At 42.1% G+C, this 25,664-nt stretch overlaps 2 protein-coding genes across 5 annotated transcripts; one reads left to right on the plus strand and one right to left on the minus strand.

Moving 5' to 3' along the window:
• The first annotated feature begins 1,951 nt into the window (after positions 1–1,951).
• On the plus strand, positions 1,952–7,717 carry tagln (transgelin). Of its 2 annotated transcripts, XM_085479315.1 has the most exons (6): positions 1,952–2,092; positions 5,119–5,162; positions 5,955–6,143; positions 6,290–6,461; positions 6,717–6,819; positions 6,904–7,717. In XM_085479315.1, exons 2-6 carry the CDS (start codon positions 5,151–5,153, stop codon positions 7,040–7,042), a joined length of 615 nt encoding a protein of 204 aa, XP_085335441.1. In that variant the 5' UTR covers positions 1,952–2,092; positions 5,119–5,150; the 3' UTR covers positions 7,043–7,717. The 2 variants fall into 2 exon arrangements, with proteins under 2 accessions (XP_085335441.1, XP_085335442.1); XM_085479316.1 differs by lacking the exon at positions 5,119–5,162 and having other exon boundaries at positions 1,953–2,092.
• Positions 7,718–8,331: 614 nt separating this feature from the next.
• On the minus strand, positions 8,332–23,199 carry pcsk7 (proprotein convertase subtilisin/kexin type 7). Of its 3 annotated transcripts, none has more exons than XM_085479312.1 (17): positions 23,056–23,199; positions 21,868–22,175; positions 20,577–20,819; positions 19,467–19,601; positions 18,816–18,981; positions 18,616–18,706; positions 18,453–18,507; positions 18,151–18,289; positions 17,942–18,042; positions 14,497–14,664; positions 13,347–13,451; positions 13,151–13,253; positions 10,785–10,941; positions 10,535–10,629; positions 10,328–10,433; positions 10,101–10,218; positions 8,332–9,561 (listed from the first exon to the last, which is right to left on the minus strand). In XM_085479312.1, exons 2-17 carry the CDS (start codon positions 22,114–22,116, stop codon positions 9,304–9,306), a joined length of 2,289 nt encoding a protein of 762 aa, XP_085335438.1. In that variant the 5' UTR covers positions 22,117–22,175; positions 23,056–23,199; the 3' UTR covers positions 8,332–9,303. The 3 variants fall into 3 exon arrangements, with proteins under 3 accessions (XP_085335438.1, XP_085335437.1, XP_085335439.1); XM_085479311.1 differs by having other exon boundaries at positions 22,899–23,199; XM_085479313.1 differs by lacking the exon at positions 23,056–23,199 and adding an exon at positions 22,306–22,366.
• Positions 23,200–25,664: the final 2,465 nt, after the last annotated feature.

Below are 25,664 nucleotides of genomic sequence, written 5' to 3' on the forward strand. Positions count from 1 at the left end.
AACACGTTGGCGATACCAGTCACGCTGAGTTGACTCCCTGCAGACAGCAAGAGGCTAAGTCGGGACCCCATCATTTAAAGCATGCTCAAGTCTGATAACACACAACTTTAAAACTCTATTTAAACAGGTAACATATAAAGAAAAAATCCACACCCTGAAGGGTTAGGATGCAAAATTTAGCACAAGTATTTATTTCTGCTGCAGCTTAGCGTCTTACTTTGGGGTGTATGGGAACTGACTCACTTTTGGAATCAGCTTCAAGTCGTCCTTTTAAGGAACTGGGCACTACCTACTGGGATGGCGCCAAGTACTACTGGGGCTGGGGTTTGGTACAGGGAGTATTACTCAATGAAAAGTCATTTATACAAACATATTACTAGATATGTAAAAAAATACACATGAGTTGGTACATTTTCAAAGGGTGATGCTTACACTTACATAGCACTCTTTTTTAAGAGAAAGATTTTTGTGCTCGAGTGTGAGCAAAGGCGAAAACCACAAGCTGCTAGCTATGTGTTAGCATGCTGTATTTGCAGATGCATGCTAGCAGTAGCTGTCCTGTTGTCAGCAGTTGTTTCTGGCCTGGAAACTGTTTGCGATTTTAGCTGTTTTCCTGCACATTTTTTAGATTTCTATCAAGCCTTAATAATATGACTGCTAGCTTAGTAACTGTAATGTGATTACTCTGCAACACTGAGCACGAAGCACAAAAACCACCAGTACCAACTGCACAGCCATGTGTGGAAGATTTATTCCTACACTGTTGACACGTGCAAAGAAGCACATATGAGACGTTGTTGTGCATTTCTTTTCTGTGTTTGATTCGTTTTTATTTTGCCATTTTACGTCTTCATCTATCAAAGACTAACATACCTCATATCTCATAGTCACTCAATAAAACACTCGATGAAGCACACAGAAACATCTGGCTCTCCTTTTATTTTTACAGCTTATGGAAGCAGGATTAAAGGAGAAGATCAAAGTCATGTAACTTGAATATTAGAGTGCTAAAGATGGAAACCAATGATCATAAGACAGATGTTTTGTGACACGACAAAGTGATTGCGACGCAAAGCGATTCATTACTTCTATCAGGTGTGTGGACAAAACATAATGTATGACAGCTGGCAGAGTTTATTAAATGTAGTTTAAGAGTGTAACTTTGTCATTGTCAGTATGAATAGATGCTTTGTTTTATGTAGGAGTGGTCTGAACTAGCTTCTCGCTCTGTGATCTGTCCAGCTTCACAGAGAGTTTGTAACTATACGTTTGAATTCTCATATGCACACAGGAGCATCGTGCTGAAATGTGCTTGTACTGGAAAGGAGGTGATGGAAATGTCATGAATGTTTGCGGTGGGATCCATGCACGCACCCTGGACTTACATGGAGCTTTCTGTCTCAAAGTTTGATGACTTTCTCTTACTCCCATCCTGTTTATCTCTCCTCTCCTCCTTCCCTCCTCAGTGTACACAAATGTGGAAATAGTCACTTTTGACACTGCTCAGTCCCTACAGTAGTATAGAACAATACTTTAGTTATTTCCCCCACAACCAATTGTCACTTCCTCTCTTTTCTTTCCACCTCCATCCCATCACCCTTCCTCCCCGCTTCCCTCCAGCCTCTCCCTCCGCCATCTTGCTGTCACTTTTTTTTTTCTTGATGCCACTTTGAACGAAGAGCAATGCGGCGAAACTATTTGGGGAATTCTCGCCGACCAAACCAATGCTGCCGTCTCTCTCCTCTCTGCGTGGAACAGCCGTACCCAAATAAGGCTGGGCGTTCTGACTAGACGTGAGAGGAAGAGACGCAACAGGCAGAGGGAGAGGGAGCTGCTGAAAGGCCATGCCCTTTTAAGGATGAAGTTTCCTTTTTTTCCCTCTCACTCGCCCTCATTCTTGGCTTTCGTTGCTCCCTCCTTCCTCCGCCCTCTCTCACTCTCTCAGTAGAGGAGTGAAGTCATCTGGCCTCATCTGCTCCTTTTAAGCCGGCATTTTTGAGAGGGAGGTCCCTTGCCAAGCATATACAAACACTCAGTCAAGCATCCACACTCACGCCTTCACCAGCGGAGAACTCACCTATTGCTTCACACAGTGAGTATGCTTGTCTTTTTTCCCTTGTAAAACTCCTGGAAGTGATGGTTGTCTGGTTGATGATGGTCAGATGCGGGGTGTTAAATTCAAAAGGAATACATACAGAATATGACTAATTTCATCCTTCGGAGGTCAAAGGGGCTGTTTGCATGAAAAATCCAGGAGCAGATGGGAGCTCAAACATCCATATGCACCAATGGTTTACGACGTATGCAGAGACTATCGGGTTTACTAAAGATTTTTGCGCATTTGACTGAATAAAAGTTTGCAAATATCTGCACGTGATTGAGTACAGCTGCTTATAATCTTCATTCTCTGATTAAAAACTGCTGTACGGGAAGCCTGGTTGTACCGTTTTATATACATACCTTAAAACTTTGTGCAAATAAACTCACCGTTTAACTGTAATGCGGTGCATATCTTATTTGAGGGCTGATATATATATTTTCCCTTAAACTGAAAGGACATAAAAGCCAGACAGCATTTCATATATCTCCACATCTGCATAGTTTTATTTGTACAAGCAAATGATCCACTGCCATACATGAGCTTCTGAGGCGTAATGAGTTACAGAGCAGACAGTTACAGCCACTTATATAATGAGGATACAGAGCTGTCCAAAGTTTCCATCTGTCTTTATGAATACATTATGAAGCTGCTGCCTGATGTGGAGCAGCGTTTGGAGAGAAGATAATGAGCAAATCATCAAAGATGGCAGCACACCCAGTGATTCCAGTAAAGCCAGCCAGCAGTAGCAGTGGGAAGGAGGAGGGGAAGGAGTATTAGTGGGTAGCTGAGTTTCTGAACAGCAGCAACAGGAGGAGATAACACTATCTGCGCTGCCAATCCAGGAGCAGTACATAAACACAGCAGAGGTTTATAGAAGCCAGGGACTGATCACGTCTTTGTAAGAGTGCATAGTTGCTGTGAGCCGGACAGCAGTGCTCACATGACACAGTCACTAGAAGTACATCAGCTCACATGTACAACTGTTGTAAAGTTTGTCAGAATGATCAGAACTGCAAAGGGCTTTCAGAAAGTGGCAGGTCGGAGTAAACTTTTCTGTGCCCCTGGAATAAACTGGAAAAATAAAATAAAACCAGCACATCACCAAGCTGGGATGGCATCCTTCAGCCAGATGACTCAGCTGACAAAGTTCAGCAGATTTACGCCAAATCCTGACTCTCTAAAAAGCTGAGAAACAAAAGGATAGAGCGTGCGCCGCTTCCACAAGCACCCCACAGCTTATTCATACAAATCATTAGATGGCGGTTAGCTGGTTAACTGTAGAGGAGGCGAGGCTGTCCGATGCCACGTCCCCTCGGGCTGCCGCAGTTGCCACAGCCCTCAAACTGGTTTCCTGTTCTGGCATTAGGCACATTTGCCATGGTGATAGAGAAACAGACGGGGGAAAACACAGGAGAGGGAGAGATGAATGGACTGAGGTGATGAAGTCATGACTGTGGGATAGAGCTCTTTGGGAGTTTTGAGAAGAGGTATTTGAGGCTCGCCTTTACTTCAAATCTGTGGTTTTGGCCATCTTTGGTGATTTTTTTTTTTTTTTTTTTTTTTTTTTAAATGTTCATACTGCCATATTGCTCTTACACAAAAATCTCCATCCTTTTCTTTCTACAGTACAAAGCATTAGAAGTCGCTATAAATGAAAAGCTCCCCATGCAGCAGAATTAAGCAGAAGCAGCCAGACAGCACAGAAGCTTGTTTAGCAGATATTTATTGGACCTGGGCCGGGTCCCAAACACAACATCAGGCCCCTGGACGCACATAAATACCAGAAATAGAGACTAGGCCTTAATGGATTTACTTAACCTCCAAAAAAAAAAGATTATATAAGCTTTGTTTGGTTGTTATGCAGTGCACACTTTCTCCTCTTCGTGGTGGGAGAAGGCACTGAGTGCACAGTGTGGTAAAGATGCCGTCTATTACTTTTCCTATTTAAAAAAAGTGTAGCGTGAAGGATTCGTGGTCAAAGCCCACAGAGTGTTTCAGGAGGGCCAGTGTTTAAAAAGAGAAAAAAAAGGACAGATTGAAATTATACCAGAGACACATTGCTTTGAAATAATAATTATATAATGGCAAATGTCAGGCGGAATAATGAGAGGTGTGTGTGTGTGTGTGTGTGTGTGTGTGTGTGTGTGTGTGTGTGTGTGTGTGTGTGTGTGTGTGTGTGTGTGTGTGTGTGTGTGTGTGTGTGTGTGTGTGTGTGTAAGAGATATAATATCTGAAGTTGTGGTTGTAAGTAAGTGAGCGTGCTCCCCAGCATGTGTGTTTGGTTTCCTGTGGTCTGGAAAAGCACCACAGAGTATGCAGAGAATATGAAACTGGGCTGGAGGTAACGAGCTCTGGACGTTCTGGGCTGGGAGCCATTCACTTCTTTGGCATTCAGCCTCTAATACGCAGACATGGGGGATATGTACTCGTACAATGGTTTTATTTATCATATCCACGACACCAAAAAAATCCACATGTCTTTTATCCCTTTACCAAACTAAACTAAATAAGTAATTACATTGAAATGTAATGTAAAAATCCATAAAGTACAGCCTATAATCTGCAATTTACATAAACACAGCTACACTGGCTCACTCATCAGCTGCATATCCAGCAACGAGTAGGAGACGGGTGAAATTAAAACTGAAAAAACAAAAACATGGAGCTAAAAGTAGGTTGAATATTCCAAAGTGGGAATGTGCCAGTATTGTGTTTGCACGTTGTTTCCATCACAGGTTTCCATGCCTCACAAATCATTGAGTGAGAAAGAATAAATGAGCAAATGAAAATAAGAGGAATGTGAAAGAAAGGAACGTTTTAAGAAAAAAAGTCCCAACTTTATCTTCTGTCAGTGCCCCTACAGGCCTCTGCTACAGTGGAAAGAATCCAATCAGAAAAACTTGTGCATTGTGTAAAAACAGAACAACAGCATTCCTCACCCTGTGCCAGAACGAGTCGCTACTCCAGCCAGAGGAGAAGTTTAACCTTTTCAATGTTTCGACTTTAAACCTCTCCAGGAACAGGGAAGTTGACGTGACCTGACATCAAGATGGCAACAAAGGTTGGATGGTGCAGACAGCACTTTGATATGAGTTTTTGCACTCATTTGCACTCATTGGCTGTTGGCCCAAAGGCAATACAGAAGCATAAAATGGAGAAAAAAAAAAAAAAAAACAAGTGCTGGCTGTATGTGTGTTTGTGCGTTGGTGCAAAGCAAAACCCAAAAAAAAGAGAGAGGGAGGAAGAAAGAGTGTGTGTGTGCTGGCATTACAGAGGAACATATGCAAAAATCAGCTGGCTGATAGCGAGCGAGCTCCCTCTGCACACCGTCCATCCTGACGGGGCTGAATGGTTTGCACTGGGAGACGCAGCACTGTTACTGCTGGTGCTCCTGGGAAGGTTTATAATTGTACTGAATGCTGAGCATTTACGCTTCTATACACGCTTCTGACATGCATGGTGTTAATGTTTGTACTGGTGTATCATGATTACAGCATATAGTCAGGAGGAGGTGTATGCGTGTTCCCGAGTAAATGTGGCTTTATTTAAATTCTTTGCACAACTATGCATGTTTCTGCATATGCTTTAGACTCAACCTAAATGATACTGCAGTGCAAACATGTGAGCTGCTAAAAGCAACTATGAATGGAATAGGTATAAACGTATATGCAAGACAAAGATAGAAGTGACAATATTTGATAAAAAGAGATCACAGGTAAGACTAAGATCAGAGAGACTGAAATCCCCATCATTACGTGACATCAAGGGATCATAACTTTTAGCCCTTTTTCTTTGAAGGCATGTATTTCTCGTTCATTTCCATCCTTCACTTCACTTCTCTCGCCTGCCCCAGGGTGCCGGCATGGCTAACAAAGGTCCATCCTACGGCCTGAGTCGGCAGGTCCAGGACAAGATCGACAGCAAGTACGACCCAGAGCTGGAGCAGATCCTGGTGGAGTGGATCAGCCGTCAGTGTGGATCTGGTGTGGGGAAGCCAGAGCCCGGCAAACAGGGCTTCCAGGCTTGGCTCAAGGACGGATGTGTGAGTGCACAAGCTGCCCGGATGTTTTCTAATAGAAATTGCTTTAAGATAAAAATCTTTTACTTGTGCTTCTCCTTCCTTTCTTCTTCCCTTTAACTGCCCTCCCTTTTCTACTCTCCTTTTTGGTTTCATTTTTTTCTCTCCAGGTCTTGAGCGAGCTCATTAACAGTCTGTTTGCCGGCGAGAAGCCTGTGAAGAAGATTCAGAGCTCGCCCATGGCCTTCAAGCAGATGGAACAGATCTCCCAGTTTCTCAACGCTGCCGAGAAATACGGCGTCACGAAGACCGACATGTTCCAGACCGTGGACCTTTGGGAAGGTCAGACAGGTTTCATGCTCCCAGGATTGTTTAATAGTGGAGGGTTTAGGCACTTGGATTGTATGGTGCAACCATAGATGTTTTTTTGTTAATGAATGTGGCCACCACGTGTTATTTTCAGAGTGTTGCCATTAGAGGAGGTGGTCATTAGAGGAACAGCAGGTTTTAGTTGTTTCCACATATTGGTTTTAGTTTTCAGAGATTGATATTTGATATTTTGACTGGTGCTGTTGTTAATATGGTGTGTTGGGACAGGTAAGGACTTGGCAGCGGTGCAGAGGACCCTGTCAGCTTTGGGAAGCTTGGCCGTTACCAAGGATGAAGGCACATACAAGGGAGACCCCAACTGGTTCTTCAAGTGAGTCCTCTAAAATTAAACGGAGCCCTGTTAACACAATGACTCCGGCACCTTTTTGTGACAATTTTCAATGTTGCATTGCAGGAAGGCACAGGAGAACAAGCGAGACTTCAGCGATGAGCAGATGAAGGCTGGCAAAAATGTGATTGGCTTACAGATGGGCTCCAATAAGGGAGCCAGTCAGGAGGGCATGAGCTACGGAAGACCTCGACAGATCCTGTAAAGTCACTGAGCCGCCAGTGGAAAGGGCGCTCACTGCAGAGCCACTGGCTTGGTCCAACTCCATCTCCAGGTCCAGCCATGCCACCATCCTAACTCCAACTTCAGAGAGATGGAGCTAAACCTGTTGTCTGCAGCGAGCAGCACTTGCATCAGTACCCCAAACCTCTTTAGCCCCTCTTTTAACCAAAACCTCTGGTGCTTTTTACGATCTCTTACACCCTTTGGTCCTCCTTAAACTTAATAACTGTCACAGAGCCCTTATTTACATGCTCGCACTGGTGATCAATGCAGGGTTCAACTATGCTTTGTCTTCGGACCAGTAACAACTGAATGTTTGTAGTCTTAAGCTGCAATTGTAGCCATGAAAAATGACCAAAAAGTGTCTTGTTAAACCAAACAAAAACCTTTCACATACCAAAAGTTGATCCGGTCTTTCCTTCGATAAGGAACTCGTGTTGCATCTGCCTCCCTGAATTTTGATGGGTTCTGACAGAAATACGAATTCGTTTACATGCCGTAAAGCGTTCTTCTCAAATTTACAAGCACAACCATGTTTCACCAATGCTCCTCATTTTTACTGCTACCGTGTCAAGTACACGTCCCACATCGCTGCGCCTGCTGTATCAGCGCTCATATTTTTGTACATTGACTTATTAAATAATGACTTTGAAATACATCTCCGAATTGACTTTGTGTTTCCAGCTCTTTAAGGGTTCCCTTGTTGGAAAATGGGGTGGGATCTCTCCTACTAATATTTCAAACAACCCACGCACCAACATGCATGCATGCATGCATGCATGCATGCATGTTTATATGACCCAGATTAAGAATACATTGCAACGGGGAACACTTATCACATTTTTATCTGTAGGCGTGTAAGCGTCGACATAAAAGAATTCAAAAATGGGAAAGTCTTATTTTACGGGAAAACAGTCGTCTTCTGGCAGTTCTGAGATTTGACATTCCCATTGGTTAATTTTTCTTTGTTTTTGCTTTACTTTGTATCCATGCTGTTGTTTGTGTTCAGTGCAAGTTAATGTTGCAACTGTTACCATAATAGACTTTAAAAACCTCTGTAACCATACCCAGGATTGTTTCAGATTACCTTGAAATGTAGTCAGTTACTCAATTCAAATGACTTATTCGATTAAAAAAAATGTGTAAAACCACTCAACACACACATTTACCATACCAGATTAATTTATACAGGTGACTTACTGGAGGTGTGTGCTTGTGTGAACTTGGTTTTAAAACTATTTTAAAAGTACAAAAATCAGTCAAAGAGAAAACTTAATCAAGCATTGTTTATTATCACTGAACTTGCCTGTGACTTGCACAGTAATGGTTTTCAATATCACTCCAAACACTGTTTACATTAAAAAAATTATACTTCTTTAATAGTCTTTAAAAAAAAAAAGCACTGTAAAAACACCATCAGCATAGTACATCTGTACAGCAGGCACATTGTCTATATATTATACTTTATTAAAAAATTTATTTGCAAATCCCACAATGCAAAAATCCCATTTCAAGTTTGTATTTTTCTTTTATTTGTAAATTCTCAGTAGTAGATAAGCCACAGAAAACAACACCAGGCTTAAAAAAATAAATGCATAAAGGAATTTCCTCAAAAAGCAATCTTTTTATTGAAATACAGTACCCACTTGAAGCCTCACATTTTACCATAGGTCACTTTTTCCATGGAAGACCTTGCATATCACAAACACAATCGCTCAGGTTACACCACACACACACACTTTCACACCTGTTTTTTTTTTTAAGTGCACATCTCAGTTCTTCCTTCCACAGGTGTATTGTATCCTATCAAGCTCTTCTTTGAGGTTACATTTTAAACATATGAGCAAATGAACACTTTCACACATGTAATTAAACCAGGAACCCTGTTAAGTCCATCTGATGGTCATACCAGACCTGTGCATTAACTTACTTTACAGGAATTTTAACCTTCGTACCAAATTTTTTCTTCCATGTCTAAAGAGATCGCAGAAAAAAAATGTGATCACCTTTATTAAGGGGATGTGCACAAGCCACACACCTTTGCGTGCAGCACAAACACACTGAAGGCCACTCTTAAGGGGAATGCAAAGAAGGACAAGAGTGCACTGGTTTGACCCTCCAACACCACTGCTGGAAGCTGAGTGTGGAAGGCTAAGTTGGTGAGTGGCAAAATGAAGGTGTAAGCCTGAGAGGTCCTATAAGGACTAACAGTGTGATGGTTTTAGCCCTTAATCTGGCTCAGTGCTATGTTGCCAGCCATTCTCCACTGGCAAGCGGCTCTTTGACATCAGAGTCCAGCACAGCCTGCAACTCCACCCCTGAGTCCTGCTCCTCATCCCCAATCAGTGCCTCCTCCACTCCTTTCCCTTGTCGCCCCCTCCTGTGACCACCCCGTCTCCTGGGCAAGCAGAGAAGGACCCTGAAGTCTACGTGGGCCATCATAACCTCCAATGTGTAGTAGAGGGACCAGAAGAGAGCAAAACAGCCAAGCAACAGCATGAACTGGAAGAGGAGGAGGACACAGGTTATAGAAACAAGGAATGTAAATCACCACAGGAAGAGTCAATCAGTGATGGCTGAATGTGCTGGTAAAGTGCAAAGGAAGGGAGCTGATAAAGAATGGAAAAGGAGAAGGAGCACACACACCTAAAGGTTAGCTGAAGGGTTAATTAATCAATACTCGATTTGTTTTATACCCTTTTCTCCAGGGGCTCACAGATTTTAGTTACCCTCTCACATGTCCACCATCCTACTGCTAAGTTAAGTTACGCACATCTTAACTAAATAAGAAAGATGAAGGCCTGAGGATATATTTAATCACTGGAGACTTTATGATAAACACTTCCCTGATTGATGGTTAAAACCATGAAAGTTGTACAAGAAACATGTTAAAAAACAACAACAAACACACATCACCTCCCCAGGGAGAAAATTAACACAGTCCGCAAAGAACTCAAAAGACTGAAGCACACAGTGGGCAACAGCATGGTAACCATGACGCGGCTTGTCTGAGTGTGCAACGTAAACGCCGCGCTGTTTACCTTGAGGTTGTTGGATGTGAAGGGCTTGGTGATTTCTGGAGGCAGGTCCAGGCCTGGAGGGCAGGGCAGAGAGAAGTTGCTGTGCAGATACTTCCCAGTCATTGCCTCCTCCACCAGCCTGTCAATCGATGCACAGCCCATCAAACTCACAGAACATCTTCCTAAAAATCACATGTTCACTCCAAACATCTGCGCAAGTGTTATGCCGACTGTGTATCGGTTCTTGCCTCTGTCTTTCCTTGACCTCGCTGAACAACATAGATGAACCATACAGAGTCAACTTCCTCTCCTTCAGCACTCCCACAGTGGCACACTGGACAGAAGATTCATCTTCTACAGAAAAAGTGGAGTGAGGAGGTCATGATGAAGAGTCAAACAAATAAAAAAATTTAAAAACCCAAACAAGTCAAGCTGTAAGCAGGGCAGAAACTCACTGTGGTCAGAGATCTTGAGGGTGTAGAGGCCCTGGGCTCTCTCTCCCCAGCAGCGCACAGTGGAGAAAGTCCAGTCCTGGTAGCCTGCATTATCTCTATGAGCACAAAACACACACAGCTACATTAGACTGCAGCACAAACAATTTTCAGTGCAATCTTGAGATACATTAGAAACCTTAAACGTGAGTACGTTTTACAATTACCATTTTCCGTAAAGTGTTGTTTTACAAAGCTCAAAGACAGAAACTACCTGTCGATGGCACGGCGAGCCCCGATGACTGATGTCATACCGCTGGGGCAGATCAACACGAACTCCACGTTGCCACGGCAAGGATGGATGACTGTCACGGTCACGGCCACATGCTCCAGGGTCTCCATTCCAGATTGTCTCAGGTCGGCAGCAGAGACTGATGGAGAGGAGACAGAGCGGCTCACACTGTTTGTATGTTTGACAGTTTGACCCTTTATTCTAACCTGGTAAACAATGAAGAGTATGTGAATATGCTTGAAATCATTCAGAATGCATGTTTAAGTTTCTATTTCAGGGCTCACTAGCGTCATTTTAAGTGCTGCTTCACAATACGGCGGTGATAAGAATTCAATTTTCTACTCGTCCTATTATTTACAAAACTTTATTTCAGTAAAACTTCTTTGCTGCTGTTATGACAAAGCAAATAACATTTCCTTTAAAAACAATTAGAGTTTAGCTAATGAATGAAATCAGTCCTAATCTGGAGAGACTTTAAAACAGAGCAAATCAATAAAAACCACTCTATAATTTCAATCTTCCCTCAAACGTGAATCTGTTATCAGTGAGTCTTCCTGACCACCTCTTGCCCTCCCAGTGCGAGTGTCTGGTAATTTCTTGGTATTTCCTGGGCTCTGAGTGCTAATGGGCCATGGCTCTATCTGACCATGTAGGGCTGAACACATCCTCGGGGCAGGGAAGGACGCAGAGGGCCCAAGGAGAGAGGAGGAGACGTGTAAACAGAGGTGTGGACGGTAAGATGGAGAGGCATGGGACAGATGTAGAGAAAAAGGGAGGGGCAGCAAGGACAAGGAGACACATGGAGAAGAGGAAAGTAAGAAGGAAAAGAAAGCAACTGTAGAGGGGAAATGAAATAAAGGACAAAGAAGAAGCTTGGAGAAAGGTTTTAAATGCTAGAAGCTCTGACAGCTCAGAGTTCAAATCAACTTCAGATTTTGGAAGATTTTCCATGAATGCACTGGTCTGGCAGTGGTTTTCACTGGAAATTTTAAGGAAACCTGATATGCATTCAATAAACAGGGTGCGGGGGTGAGTGCGTAATAAACTCCAGACAGCACGCTGCTGACCTGTGCTCATAGCTCAAGAAGGGAAGACACATGAAGATGAAGATGTATCCTGGGATAAAAGACTGCATGCTTTTCTAAATAAGCAGATGATGGTTTTTTTTATATCTTTGTCATTGGGCTGGTCATGAGCCTTAGGCCAAACTAAATAAATTCAGTGTAGAGTTATAAAAATGATGTAAGATTGTTGAAACTTTTTTTTCAATCCCAACTTTTGTCTGAGATGACAGGTTTGAGTATACCACACAAACCAACTCTGCTAAATGACTGCTCTGGGTTAGAATGTGATGACGCAGCAGCTGTGAGCTTTTACCATCGTGTTTCTCTTTTACAACTAACTCACTGGCGTTCCTTCACCTCACAGCAACCTAAAACCTCTATTCTTCACAGGAACGTGAGACTGCGAGCTCCCACACATCCTCTCTCCCTCAGAAAAGTCAAACTCAAGTTGTCTGTAAACTAACGTCACCCACTCGCCCTGAGCTGGGCTGATGAAACCTGATGTGACTGGCCATGAACAGGTCAGAGCAAGTTGCAGCGTGCGCTTACAAGTGGAGAAAATGTTCACATGGGAAGAAGAAATTTTGAAAAGCTAAAGGGGGCGTGTTAGTGAGTCAGCCAAAACACATAGAAACTACCACAACAAACCCCGAGTAGTGTGACGGGCAGGTCTGAACAGCGTCAGTGGTGAAGAAAAAAAGAGCCCCAACCAATACTGACTGAAACGACGCTTAAAGGAGAAAATGTGGAGTACAGCACCTCTTTAACAGCAGCTCTTTGTGCGCACACACACAGACGCACACACATCTGGCTGTATTCCTGAAATCAACAAGCCCATAAAAGAGGGAAGATACAGATCGAGGGAGGAGAGGAGGAGATGAGGGAGAAGGAAATGTTTCTGCTAGAATGAGGTCACCATATGCGAAAAAACTGAACAAGGGAGAGATTACATACACAGATAGCTGAATGTGAGAGATTCAGAGCGGTAAGAAGTGATGAAGGAACAAAATGAATAGTGAGAAATGTTAAAGTAGTTATATCAGAAAAAAATTGAAGAAAATGGGAAAAAAAAACCTGCAAAGAAATCTGGAAAAATAATTTCGCCAAGGGAACTCACAAACAAAGAGAACATTACCAAATATGGACAAGCAGCCTGTCTGAGGAGCAGGCAGGCAGAGAGGGAGGGGCAGAGGGAGTTAGCTACATGAGTGCAGTGCGTAAACTTGACAAGTAAATGTCCAGTACAGAGCTGAGAGAGAAGAGTAGACACTGAGGCAGGGTTACCTTCCCAGGTAAGGACGAGCTCATCGGGATAGATCACAATGGGGGTTTCCTCCTTTATTACAGAGCTCTGATAGGACAAGAGGAATGGCACTGACTCCCACACCTGAAACAGAAACCAGAGACATCTTCAGCCTAACCTGGAGTGGACATCTTTATTGAGAGCAGTGGCTGTGTCTCTACGTGCGTATGTGTGAACCTTGGCGGCATTGACGAGCCTCCACGCGTTGAGCAGACCGAAGCCGTGCTGGTGGCTGTGATGAAATCCTGCTCCGTTCACCTTCCAGTCGGCACTACTGTCGCACTGTCAAAACAAACACAGCCAAGATCGAGTTTATGCTTTTATTGAGCAACAGAAATGACAAAATAAACAACAGAGACCACTTCCAGGAGTATTGGGAAATGAGATACATCAGATCTGGCACGTTAATGAGCCAGCTTTCCTCTTAGGCAAATTTTGTTACCCCTGGACAAAGGCTGGCTCTCTGAGTCTCATATAAACTGGCTGCTGCCTGTAACTATGTAAATATAGCAGCAGTAAGTTTGGACAGGGCTTACCCATCCATATAAAAGCTGATTCTTTATCTGGCCTTCATAACACTCGAAGCATTGCTTTACTATTTATGATTACTGGAAGAGTAACTAGCAATAATGGGGGTAGATGAGGCTTCATATGTATCAAAATGCATTCAACATCACACGCTGACGATATCGGAAGTGCAGAAAAATTAGCAGGACTTTCCAAGGCTACGAAAAAAATTAAAATAAAAAAAATTGTCACCATATCCTGACAATCTACACACAATTCCTTAATAATAAAAATAACTTGTGGAGCTCGACAGTCACAAGACTTAACACAGGGACTAATCAGCCGAGTTCTCTCTTTGATTCCTGGTTGGCTGGGCCGTAGCTGCATGTTACTGAAATCACCACTTTCTCCCGCTTGTCTGTTTTTACTGCACTCTATATGTCAGCGATGAAGACTCACAAATTTTTATAAGCCAATAACTCTTGATTTTTAGCCACTGAAGCAAAACACTGCTGAAAAAAAGATTAAGGGAAGATTTCAAAACACTGTTAGAACTGTGAGCTAAATTGTGTCAGAGCCTACATTTAGTTTACTTTGCATCCCATTTTCACCTTTCAGGTTTTGACATGTCATTTTGAATCATTCTGTGAACAGCTGGTATTGTGACCTGATTGGCTGAACAACAGAACACACAAGGGCTTTACTCAAAAAGATACTCGACAATTACATTACACCAAATAATGCAAATGTTAGTGTGTGTGTGTGTGTGTGTGTGTGTGTGTACTGTAATAACCAAGTTTCTGAATTTCATCAGGCTTACCTTGGTGGCAGTGAAGGTGATGATGTGCTGGATATCCCTCCAGGTGAGGCAGGGCCGGACCTGCAGCATGAGTGCCACCATTCCTGCTGCCAGGGGTGCTGCAGCAGACGTACCGGTGTGGCCCTCGGTACAACCTGTGCCCCCCTGCATGGACCAGTCTGAAGTCACCTGAAGAACCACACAGATGGGCTGAGTGTTGGAAGGATAGTTTGGAGAAACTGTGCACAGTATAAACAGTGTCACGGTAGTAAAAACTGTCAGGAGTCTGAATATAAACTGTTATCAAACCCTCAAACCCTTTTAAAAAGCCATCTTGACCCATTTGAACGAATGTAACCAGAGTTCAGCCCTCTGTATGTGCAGTTATTGGAGTACAATTTGACACTGGCAACACCCAGAGAAGAATTTAAGAGCCACATTAAGATTAAAAAAAGTAAAATAAATGAGGTTAAACGAACAAAACCACAGGGAGGAATACATTAAAATGTGTATACACAGACAAAGACAATCCAGACACCTCCTTGAGCAAACAGCAAAAGATCAACAGCTATTCCCAGCTGTTGATCTTTTGCTGTTTTCTCATGGACATCAAATACAGCGCAGTGCTGTACATGTACTGGGTCTCAAAAATGTTTTTAAAAAGGCAATTATGATTGGATGTGGGTGGTATTGCAGTATGATTTTCAATACACTCTCTGTTTAGCTAGTAAGAAGATGATGTATTTTGGTCTTCTGTGCTGTTGCACTGTGTTAATATGCCACCAATGTGCAGTGTCTCCTGATCCACAATAAGTAATTTATTAAGAACGTTTCATTTATATAGCACCTTTTAAGATGAAAATCACAATGTGGTTCATATCAAACACAGACAATTAAAAACGAAACAGACGATAAGACAAAATAAAATACTAAGGCCCAGTTAGCTTTTTAAATGAGGAATTTTTATGGCTGGACACAAACCCTGATCAGAACATCTGAAAGTCCTACTGGTGACACATAGCTGCAAAGGTTCACTGATATATTTCGGTGCTAAAGTTGAACTTTGCATTGAATTCTAAATTTAATAGGGAGTGAGTGCATTGAGATCAGCAGCTGTGTGAGATGAGCAACGTTGGGGGATCTGGTAAGCCTACCAGCAGCAATCTGTGGAAGATATAGATGGTCCAAGGAGGTTTTACTGAGGCAGACGAAGAGTAAATTACAATAGTCCAAAGATGAGATAAAAGCATGAACAGCAACTAATATTTCTCAGCTGATGAAAACAAGAACAAACTAAACCTTAAACATGCAAATCCAACAGAGTGCTAAGCTCAGCGAGCTGTGCAACATAACAACAGTGAACAGAAAACAAAGTAACCAGTAAACTGTTCATGAGTATCTTGGGTTTAGTCCCACTGATCAAAGATGACACAGCCAACATTAACAAAGAACTGTTTGCCCCTAGAAAGTTGTGCTTGAGGAAAATAATCAACCAGTCTCTTACTATCATTCCTTGAAGGAAGCCATCCTTGAGCCACCTATTTAAGTGGGTAATGCATTGCCTGAGTCTAATAGTTACACATCCAATCATTTGTTCTAACTTTCAACCTCCTTATTTACAACATCCACTACAGGTATTAGAGCTGTTGGCAAGGCCACGCAGACTGCAGCCCCTTGTAGTTGTCCAGTAATGAATAATGAAGCGCCGTTCTACAACGATATAACTGCTATTTGTGGTGACACCTAGTGAAGGTAGCAAAGTGTAATCATTCAGTCAATCAAATGCTGCCAGTACAACTGCTGCTATCTACCAGATACACTGATGTAAAAGTCAGTATGTGATGGACACATGAGAAACAAAATATGCTGCCAAACCGTGGTCACCATTGTTCAAAGCATTAGAGGCTCTTTTTTAACTCATATACGAGGTTTTCTAAGGCCCACATGTCTTTTAGAAATAGTCATGGTGTATTTATTTCAAACAACTGAATTTCTTCATCTCCAACACTGAGCATCATGTTTTAATTAGTCACAGCTATTATTTGGGACTTACATTATTTTTATGAGAGTTGAAGCCCTTAAAATATCTTCAATCCTCCATTAGTACAAGATGCAAAAACTGCCAACAGCTTAGAAGTAATTTCTAAGATATCACTACTTTTTTTTCTCATGACTGTCCAGATGTTATAAACTCAATAATAAATCCCAACTCAGCGCGCTGGTGACAGCAGCTGTTCTTGGTAAAAGTTTCTGGAGACTATTGAACTAACAGGCAGCGTCTGGACAGCATTTGGCCTGTGACCATACTGTGGTCAGCAGCCCACTCCTGGCTAAGCTCTTCTCCCTCAGGCGATGACATCCGCCGCTCCAAACTGCGTTACCGTGGTGATGCACAAACAACAGCAAATACAAGTCAGCGGCTTCAATGGGCTCTTACCCCTGTCAACATTAGTCATGGTTTTCAGATGAAAACACTCCCTGTTGCTCTTGATGTGGAGCTGCTCTTTCAAACAGCTGTCCCCATCACTACAGTTTTAGACCTTTCCAGTAGAGAACTCAAACACACTGGTCTGCATGTCATGTCTTGGAGTTTGGTATCTGCAGGCTTAATCAGTAAGGTTAAATATACGCAGCACAACAGTTTTTAAACATGTAGAGCAAGAAACAGACCCTTTTGAAAATTTTATATAGATTTTCTATATTGGCGATCATCTGTTCACTCACACGTGTGTGCTGGCCAAGAGGTTGACAGCTCACCTAGACACAACTCAACTTTATGTCTCCTTTCCAGTGCCACCTTGGCTCGACTTTACTCTGTTTTGGTGATTTTTGATTAAAATTTAGCACCACCTCAATGTGGGTGTGGTCATTGGTGCCGCACAGCAGCACAGAAGTCCCGTAACATCATTTGCATGCAACGCAAACAGTTGGAACCCTGGCCTCCTGCTACTACCACCTAATGGAAAAACAGAGTCAAGCAAAGCCAAGTCTGTGCTAGTGGAAAGAAGGCTTTGGAGAGAGTAACAATTTTTGGGAACTTTTTATTATACTTGTAATCATGTAACAAGTTATTTCAGCTTGAGTGGAGATACAGAACAGCCTGCCTCCACAAATTTCTTTAAAGACTGCAGTTCAAATATTAGTTAAACTTTTAAATTTCTGCTACATTTAGCATCACGCAATGCTGTAGTTATCTACAAACTGTGCTAACATCCACTTGGAAGAATGCCAAGACTCACCTTTGAGTCAATCTCTGTCTAGTTGCTTACTTTACACATGATGCACATGATTTAAAGCTGTTTGTCTAGTTCAGAACGCACACACCTCTAGTCTGAATTTCACCGAACATGTAAGGTGTCAAACCACTGTCATGGCCACTATTAACCCAGCTAAATGAAGCTAAACTAAGTTGACTCGCTATTCATGCACTTAATTCTTTTAGTTGTCTTTGTTTGATGAGACTTACAATGCTCCTCAAAGAGCCCCTCCCACTGCTGAAAGTGACGGCCAGCATGGATGCGCACTCCTCAGCATAGAATGGCATCTTGCCTTTCTCGTCGACCGCTCCTGCATCAAACAAACACAGAAACTACTTGCATGCGCCACACATACTGCACAAATAAACCTGCAGAAACAGGGCGGGCACAGGCACGCCTAAGAATGTCCGGTTCTTACCGATTGTAATGGTGTAGATTGAGTTGGCGTACCCGTCGTAGTTGCAGTTGTCGTTGTACTGACCACCGTTACCGCTGGCAACTATAAAGATGCTCCCGAATCCTCGTCTGCCTGCAATCACCCCGTGCTGCAGAGCTGCCTGTGGAACAGGGACAACAAACAAGTCATTAGCATAAAAACAAAAAAAATAACAAAAACATGAAGTGAAAATCTGCAGTGGTCCTCTACATGTCCAAGCTGCTGAGCTGTTGTGTTTTACTGCCCTCTGCTGGACAAAGAGTTCTGTGAATAGATGATCCCACCTTGCCCAGAGGATGAGGTCCATCCACAGTATGCCCATCATCATCTGGACCCCAACTAAAAAACACACAACGAGCAACATCAGCAAGAACATGAGAACCTTCATTAATATGATATTACAGCATATTAAAACACCGCTTAATTACACAGGGGAAACAGTCGGACCTGCAGCTGTAGATGTCATTAACTTGGTAGTGTTTGTTAAAGGCTATAGCCTCCAGGCTGTCTGTCAGCGGGCCATCGAGCACTCTAATACCTTAGAAGCAAGCAACAAGTCACAAATGAGATAAATTCAGTATTAACTCTGTCATCTTCAGATTTTAACAACGGAAAAAAAAAAAAAATCAAGATTTTCCGGTCTGTACCTGCTACTTTGCTGCCATAGGCCACTCCCACTGCGCAGAAGCTGTTGTTGGAAACAGCTGCAATCTCCCCAGCGCACCGAGTACCGTGGTGGTTGTCGCTGTGAATGTCAGGGTGAGGCATGGGGTCTGGGTCATTTGAGTTAAGGTCGTAGCTGCCTTCTGGACTCTAAGGAGGACATAAAATCAGTTTTTAAACATTACTAGAATCGTTAATAAGACAATCAAGAAAACTATTACAACTAGAACTTCTTATTATCCAATTCACTTTGATGTTCTCTTCACTGTGTGATCACCTTTCTACTAGTGCGGACTGTAAGTCTGTCTACACTGTAAAAAACAAAACAAAACAAAAAAACTGCTTCCCTTCTGCTGACAGCGACATTCTCTCTACTTTATAACTTTCCTCTGATCTACAACATGCTGTTTAAAGTTAAATCTGCCACAGTGGTTCCTCCACAGCAAGATGATTCTTGTCTGGCCTGCAGTTGCTAAACTATAATACAAAAGCCCACTGGCAGAATTGACTAAAAAAAAAGTATCGATTACAGTGATTCAACACTGGATTCCCTACGAAACAAATAAATCCATGCCAGTTCCCATTGTTAAGCAATAGGAATAAATCAAAAAATTGCTTAGACAGTTTTGACTTACATAATTTGGCTGAATATCTTGGTGGGTGTGCTCCACCCCGTCATCAACAACCACCACTGTGACTCCCTGGCCGGTAATGTTACGCTCCCACACTCCTGTCACGTTGATGTCCATGCCCTTACTGACGTCATTGTGCTGCAAAAACAGGGTAAAAAAAGGATGAGAGGAAGAGGTGGAAATAGAAATGTCAAGGTAAATCAAAACGAGAACAAAAATCAAAACAAGAGAACAGAAGGAGAAAAGGTGAAGTGGTGTATCTGGCAGTATGGGTCTTATTGTACAACAAGCATTTCTGTGAAGCCAATCAGAGCTTTGAAATCCACTATGGCTGTTTTGTGTTTTTGTACCCACATATTGGACAGCTGTGAAAAACAAAGTAATAAGCTTATAAATCAGGAAACTATAAAAGAGGCGCAAGCTCAAAGGTTACAATCAACTGAGAGGCAGTATTTAGCTTTTCACTTTGCACTTCATTCTCACTTTAGGCAACAATTTACTTTCCTTCTCTCTCCTTGGTAAGCTGTCTGATATTGCTCCGTAGCATTTGGCATAACCGTTAAAAATAACACCAAATGTCACGTCGCACACAGATTGTTACATTGATTCACACTTAAATTGCCTGGCTTAAATTCCATTCTGATTGAGTTGTTAAAATAGAATTTAGAGCTAAAAGTGCTTTTTAATTAAGATATGAATTGATTGTCAGCCTCTGAATTAGTTAAAAATGTTAATGCCACATTTCATCATAAAGACAGAGTCAGTCATATAATAATAATAATGATGATAATAATGGATTGGATTTATATAGCGCTTTTCAAGGCACCCAAAGCGCTTTACAATGCCACTATTCATTCACTCTCACATTCACACACTGGTGGAGGCAGCTACAGTTGTAGCCACAGCTGCCCTGGGGCAGACTGACAGAAGCGAGGCTGCCATATCGCGCCATCGGCCCCTCTGGCCAACACCAGTAGGCAAGTAGGGTAAAGTGTCTTGCCCAAGGACACAACGACCAGGACAGAGAGGCCAGGGATCGAACCGGCGACCTTCCGGTTACAGATACGCTTCCCAACCCCTGAGCCACGGTCGCTCGTTAATATGCATCCTCACCAGGTGCCACTGTTTGGGGTAGTTGGGGTCATTGAAGGCCATCGATCTCTTTGAGCGGCTGAGCACTCTCTCCTGAGAGTACCACATAACATGAGGGTGTCCTGCTAAAACATCCTCAGGCCGGAGAGTTTGTCTCTTGATGCGTCCTACAGACCCAGCACCGGGCTTTGTAGAGCACAGCAAGTAGTGGCCTTCCAGGTGTCCTATCTGGCCATGGTTGTGCAGCCCAGCCTGCTCCGCTACCTGTGACAAGAGAGAACAAAGATGACGACTGAAAAAATTAAACTAGGACAATGCATCTAAACGTGGCCACCTTCATGTAAGACTAATGTAAGGCACTGCTGGTCCAGAGAAACCTTTTTATAGATCTTATAACATTTGGAGGAAGTCCAAATTGTGTGTGTGTGTGTGTGTGTGTGTGTGTGTGTGTGTGTGTGTGTGTGTGTGTGTGTGTGTGTGTGTGTGTGTGTATCCAGACTGAAGGAACTGTTGGCAGGTGCTAACTGACATACCATGAGAAGATCATGAAAGTGAATCACTATTGGTATGATTTACTGGAATATAACTCCAACAGGCTGGCATGTGCTCTTAATGTGGGTAGGTGTGATTGGTTAGTGGGGTTTTGGAGGTAATCAGGAGCAGCACCAGGAACTGCAGGAAGCCTCGGTGTAAGATTAGCAGCTCTCTGTATACGGTACTTAACATGTAAGTAATGAGTCACTTGTAATGTTATGTTATGCATTTTAAAAGTGAACCAAATCACATCTCTAATTTTCAACTACAGCATTATCATGAAACTCCTGACACTCAGTAAACACATGTTCCAAATCACAGCGTCCTCCAACTCATTCTTGTGTTTGTAGCTTAGTTGTTGTTATGCCAACAGCTGGCTGGCTGTTGGATATGTTGCTCAGAAATGCAATCAGTTGTGTGAATGGAAAAAAAAGAAGAAAAGGAAAACGTAAAAGATCTAACAGTATGCAGTTCTGTGGGAAGTATCGTAGTGAGAATGCTTCACAGAACTGTTTGGTCCTAAAGCATTTTTACAGCAAACCTGTAAAACAAACCCTGTCAAATCACTACATAGATAAGAGACCATGGGATAAAAAGAGAATACGAACAGGGAGCAAAAAACAAACAACTGAAAGGTTTGGTGAAATGAAAAGCTAATGAATGTGAATGTGTTAAGTCCAAATGCAAGTGTACGAAATGGCCTATTATGGTTACAATATCAACAGCAAATAGCAAGCTCTTAAGTCTAATCTGAAAAAGCATGAATGAAGTACTCTACCTTGTTGGCTATGAAATCCATGTGCACAGCACCGTGTTCACCATCTTCTTCCTTGTGATTAAGACCAATGTGCAGTCGAACCGCCCAGGACTGACCTGGACTGCAAGAGGGTGACGGCCAAAGTGAGGGATCAGAGGCAGGCGCTAAAGGAAGTGAGGGGGTGACAGGGGTCAGAAGGATGAGCAGCAGGAGGACGAAGGAGGACAGAAAAATCAGTAAGAGGAAAGTAGGCAGATAGAGCTTTGCCATGGCGAGGAAGGGTGATGCACGGGGCCAAAAGGGCGAGTTCTCCTCATTGGAAAAGCGACCTGAACATCAGACAGAGTCAGACAGGGAGAGAAAAAGGTGTCATTAGTGAGGACAATCTGTGAATCAGTGCGCCTTGGTGTTTATCATCTGCATGCTGTATTCAGAAGCAATGTATCAAATTCACAGCACCTTACTAACTCGATGCCATCTGTGTTAGATAAACCCTGTGGTTAAATCAAAGCCTTTGCACCAGTGAGACACACAGTGCATTCCAACACCTGCAAAACAACATCAATCATACCTGTTGTGGGCGGTTTCTTCTAGCCAAACAACAGGTTGTACTACATGTATGCCTCAGGTTTTTTCACAGAACCAAATAACGTGACAAATCAATCACCAGGAAAACGTCCAGTCTGCGCAAATGTGCGTATGTAACATCTATAACCACATCAGACATACAGCCGAAGACATTACCGATGGCTGTCCTATCGAAAATCTGAATTATGATATTGATAGCCTTAAAAAGGCATTTACGGCTATTTAAATCGTGGCTCTTTCTCTTTGATACGCATTAGCTGTCTTGTCACCCAACAGTACGCTCTCGTGACTTCTTAGTTTTGATTACTTCTTTTTGTTTTGTTTTTATTCAGATTACTAGCTAGCTGTACGTTTGACCGAGATTTGTTGTATAATTACAGTGTCTGTGAAAACACTGCCACGTACACTCGATAAAATTATAATGTAGTAAGAACAGAAAAAGAAAGAGGAAAAAAGTCAACAACCTGAAGAGGGAGTCGGGTTTCGTTCCCAGCCTCGTTGTTATCATAGCTTAGTAAGCGAGCTAGTTGTCCTGGCGGCTAACGAGTAAGCTCGCTATTCTTTTATTAGATAAAGTAGTACGAATTAGTAGCTGTTTGAAAATGATCTGTAGTCAGACACCTTCAGCTTAGTTTTCCACCGAATCCCCGTTTAGTCCTCTGCCGTTTGTGAAATTCAGGGAACCAAAGGTAATCATCTCATTTCCGTACAACGCTCGAAAAGTCGCTATCTAGGTGCTACGTCACGCGTTGCGCAAAACGTCGTGTGGGCTTCCTGATTGGCCCAGAGCCACGGCGTAAAGCACTGCAGTTAAAACAACAACAGCAAGTTATTCAAAACACTTGGAGCATTTATCGTAATCGAAGATTTATCGTAAGAAATCATTAACAATTTTCCCTCAATATAAAAAAGAAGTGCAATTTCAACAGCATGTCTGTTTTTGTTTTTGTACAAGATAAAAGAATTGCTGCTCTATTGAATGCAAGAAATCTTCTTAGCACTCTTTGTATGGGGTCAGAACGATGGCACCTTGAAATGAAACCGAAAAAAATATTGAAACCTAAAAAAAAATATTGTAACTGAAATAAATGTACTGAAAATCTTGTATTGAAACAGAAAAAAAAATGATAGTGAAAAACAATTAATTGAAACTGTTTTTTCAGTTTCAATCCATTTTTTTTCGGTTTCAATCCATTTTTCGGTTTCAAACCATTTTTTTTTTTCGGTTTCCAATTCAGCGATCCAAGCCTCCAGAGCTGCATAAAGGCTACATTTATTGCAAGTATTATTTCTGCTCATTTAAAAAAACAGAAAGCATAACCAGAGTCGGAGCAGTCTTCCACAATAATTGGGTTTGACATATCAGGTTAAATAAAGACTGCTGAGGAGCAAGCATGGCTTGGGCCCATCTCAGAGCTCACCCTTGCAGCAGGATAACCATGAAAGAAATTTTGCACAGTCTAAGGAATAAATTCTCCTTTGTTGATGAAACACTAGGAAACACTGTGAGGAAACCTCCGTTCTTTTCACTGGTAAAAACTTCAGGTGTAGGAAGGGGCCTCTCCAGAGGTACAACCTCCCTGAGCTGTGCTGCTGACCATGCCCATCGTTTTATGACCACAGTATACTCATCTTATAACAGATGTCAATCCAGCAGATTATCTTTGTCATGTGGTGGATCAGGAGATTTGCAACATGGATGCACAGCCGACAAATCTGAAGCAACTGTGTGATGCTATCATGTCAATATGAAACTAAATCTGTGAGGAATGTTTCCAGGTCTTTGTTGAATCTGCGCCACAAAGAATTAAGGCATTTCCGAAGGTGAAAGAAGGTCCAAAACAGTACTGGCAAGGTGTAACTAATGAAGTGGCCAGTGACTGTATTTAGTGTCTAGATGTTTTTTCAGTATTTTATTCACTTAATAGCAGGACAGAATACCACACGACTGTGGCCTTGTGTTATACTCTCTTTGCTACAGTGATGCTGCAGACAAACACAAACATCGTAATCAGACATTTAAGAAGAGCCTCTTGAAGATGAAGGTCTGTGTCTCTTGACCTAAACACATAATCCAGTTAAATCTAATTTATGTTCATCAATGCCCCTCACACTGTAACTTAAAGTAATAAATTGGTTACTGATTAATTACAGAAGTATATTTGTGAACTTAAAGATGTAAGCCTTGGACCATCGAGATGAAATGTGGTTGGGAAACTTAACAAGCTTTGATAAAGCTTCATCAGTAGCTCGAGCAAGACCTCAAAGCCTTCGCTCACCACGGGTGGTTAGCAGACTGTGGTTGTATCATGCAGCCTAACAACATGCAGTAAATTGCAGGTTAAAGCAGTCTGCTTACACGTTGTTAAACGAGGGAAGGGAACTAATGTGGCTGTCACATTACCCTTTTGTCCCATTTCATCCCAGGACTCGATTAAATTGCTGCTCACTTTCTACAGTACTTAAAACTGATCAGTAGGACCTGAAACTGCAAACATTCAAACATTCAGGCCAAGTAAGAATCAGCAGGTGAACGTATTAATCTTCTAAAAGTTTTTGACCAGGAGGTTAAACTCATACAAATTAGCTTCACCCAGGCTCATGAAAACATTTTCCTGCTTACAGATAGCAGATCATTTGTGTCAGTAGGGTTTATATTTGAGCTTCTTGTTCACACAGAACAATTTTTCTTCATTTTTTTTAACGATTACCAAAGTCTGTGAATCCCTAAATTGTGCAGTTGTTCTTTTTGCTCCCCCCAAGGTCACTTTCACCATGTGACAAAAACAACACCCCACTGTACACACTCGGGCCACCAGCAACTTTCTAAATCCTCAATAAAAAGCTGACGGGTTGCAATGATGTTCCAAATAACTTATTAAGAAAACAACTAAAGAGACAGAAACTATTATGAAAACTGGTTTGTTTTATATCTCCTAGTTTGAAATGAAGCAATAAAAACATGTATAAAGCATCACAAACTGTAATATTATACAAATAGAATAGAATAGAATAGAATAGAATAGAATTCAACTTTATTGTCATTGCACATGCACAGGTACAGGGCAACGAAATGCAGTTTGCATCCATCCAGAAGTGCTTTAGTGATATAGATATATTACAATATATATTAGTAATAATATAGATATGTGAGTATATTACAGAAATGGGTCTATTATGGTATGTTATAATGTACACGGTATGAAGTATGTTGTGAATATTCTATAACT

The sequence above is a fragment of the Copadichromis virginalis genome, linkage group LG14 (genome assembly GCF_057382275.1).
Source record: "Copadichromis virginalis isolate Kocher_CV1m ecotype Utaka linkage group LG14, C_Virginalis_male_GT1.1, whole genome shotgun sequence".
In the NCBI taxonomy this organism is placed as follows: Eukaryota; Metazoa; Chordata; class Actinopteri; order Cichliformes; family Cichlidae; genus Copadichromis; species Copadichromis virginalis.

Bases quoted from the DNA above. Each gene is read 5' to 3' on its own strand.
- tagln (XM_085479315.1), top strand. The intron at 6,144-6,289 runs GTGAGTGCACAA...TTTTCTCTCCAG, and splicing joins CTTGGCTCAAGGACGGATGT to GTCTTGAGCGAGCTCATTAA. The intron at 6,462-6,716 runs GTCAGACAGGTT...GTGTTGGGACAG, and splicing joins GACCGTGGACCTTTGGGAAG to GTAAGGACTTGGCAGCGGTG.
- pcsk7 (XM_085479312.1), bottom strand. From the start codon at position 22,116: ATGGCAAAGCTCTATCTGCCTACTTTCCTCTTACTGATTTTTCTGTCC. The intron at 18,982-19,466 runs GTAAGTCAAAAC...TGTCCTCCTTAG, and splicing joins AAGATATTCAGCCAAATTAT to AGTCCAGAAGGCAGCTACGA. The intron at 18,508-18,615 runs GTCCGACTGTTT...TGTGTTTTTTAG, and splicing joins AATGACATCTACAGCTGCAG to TTGGGGTCCAGATGATGATG.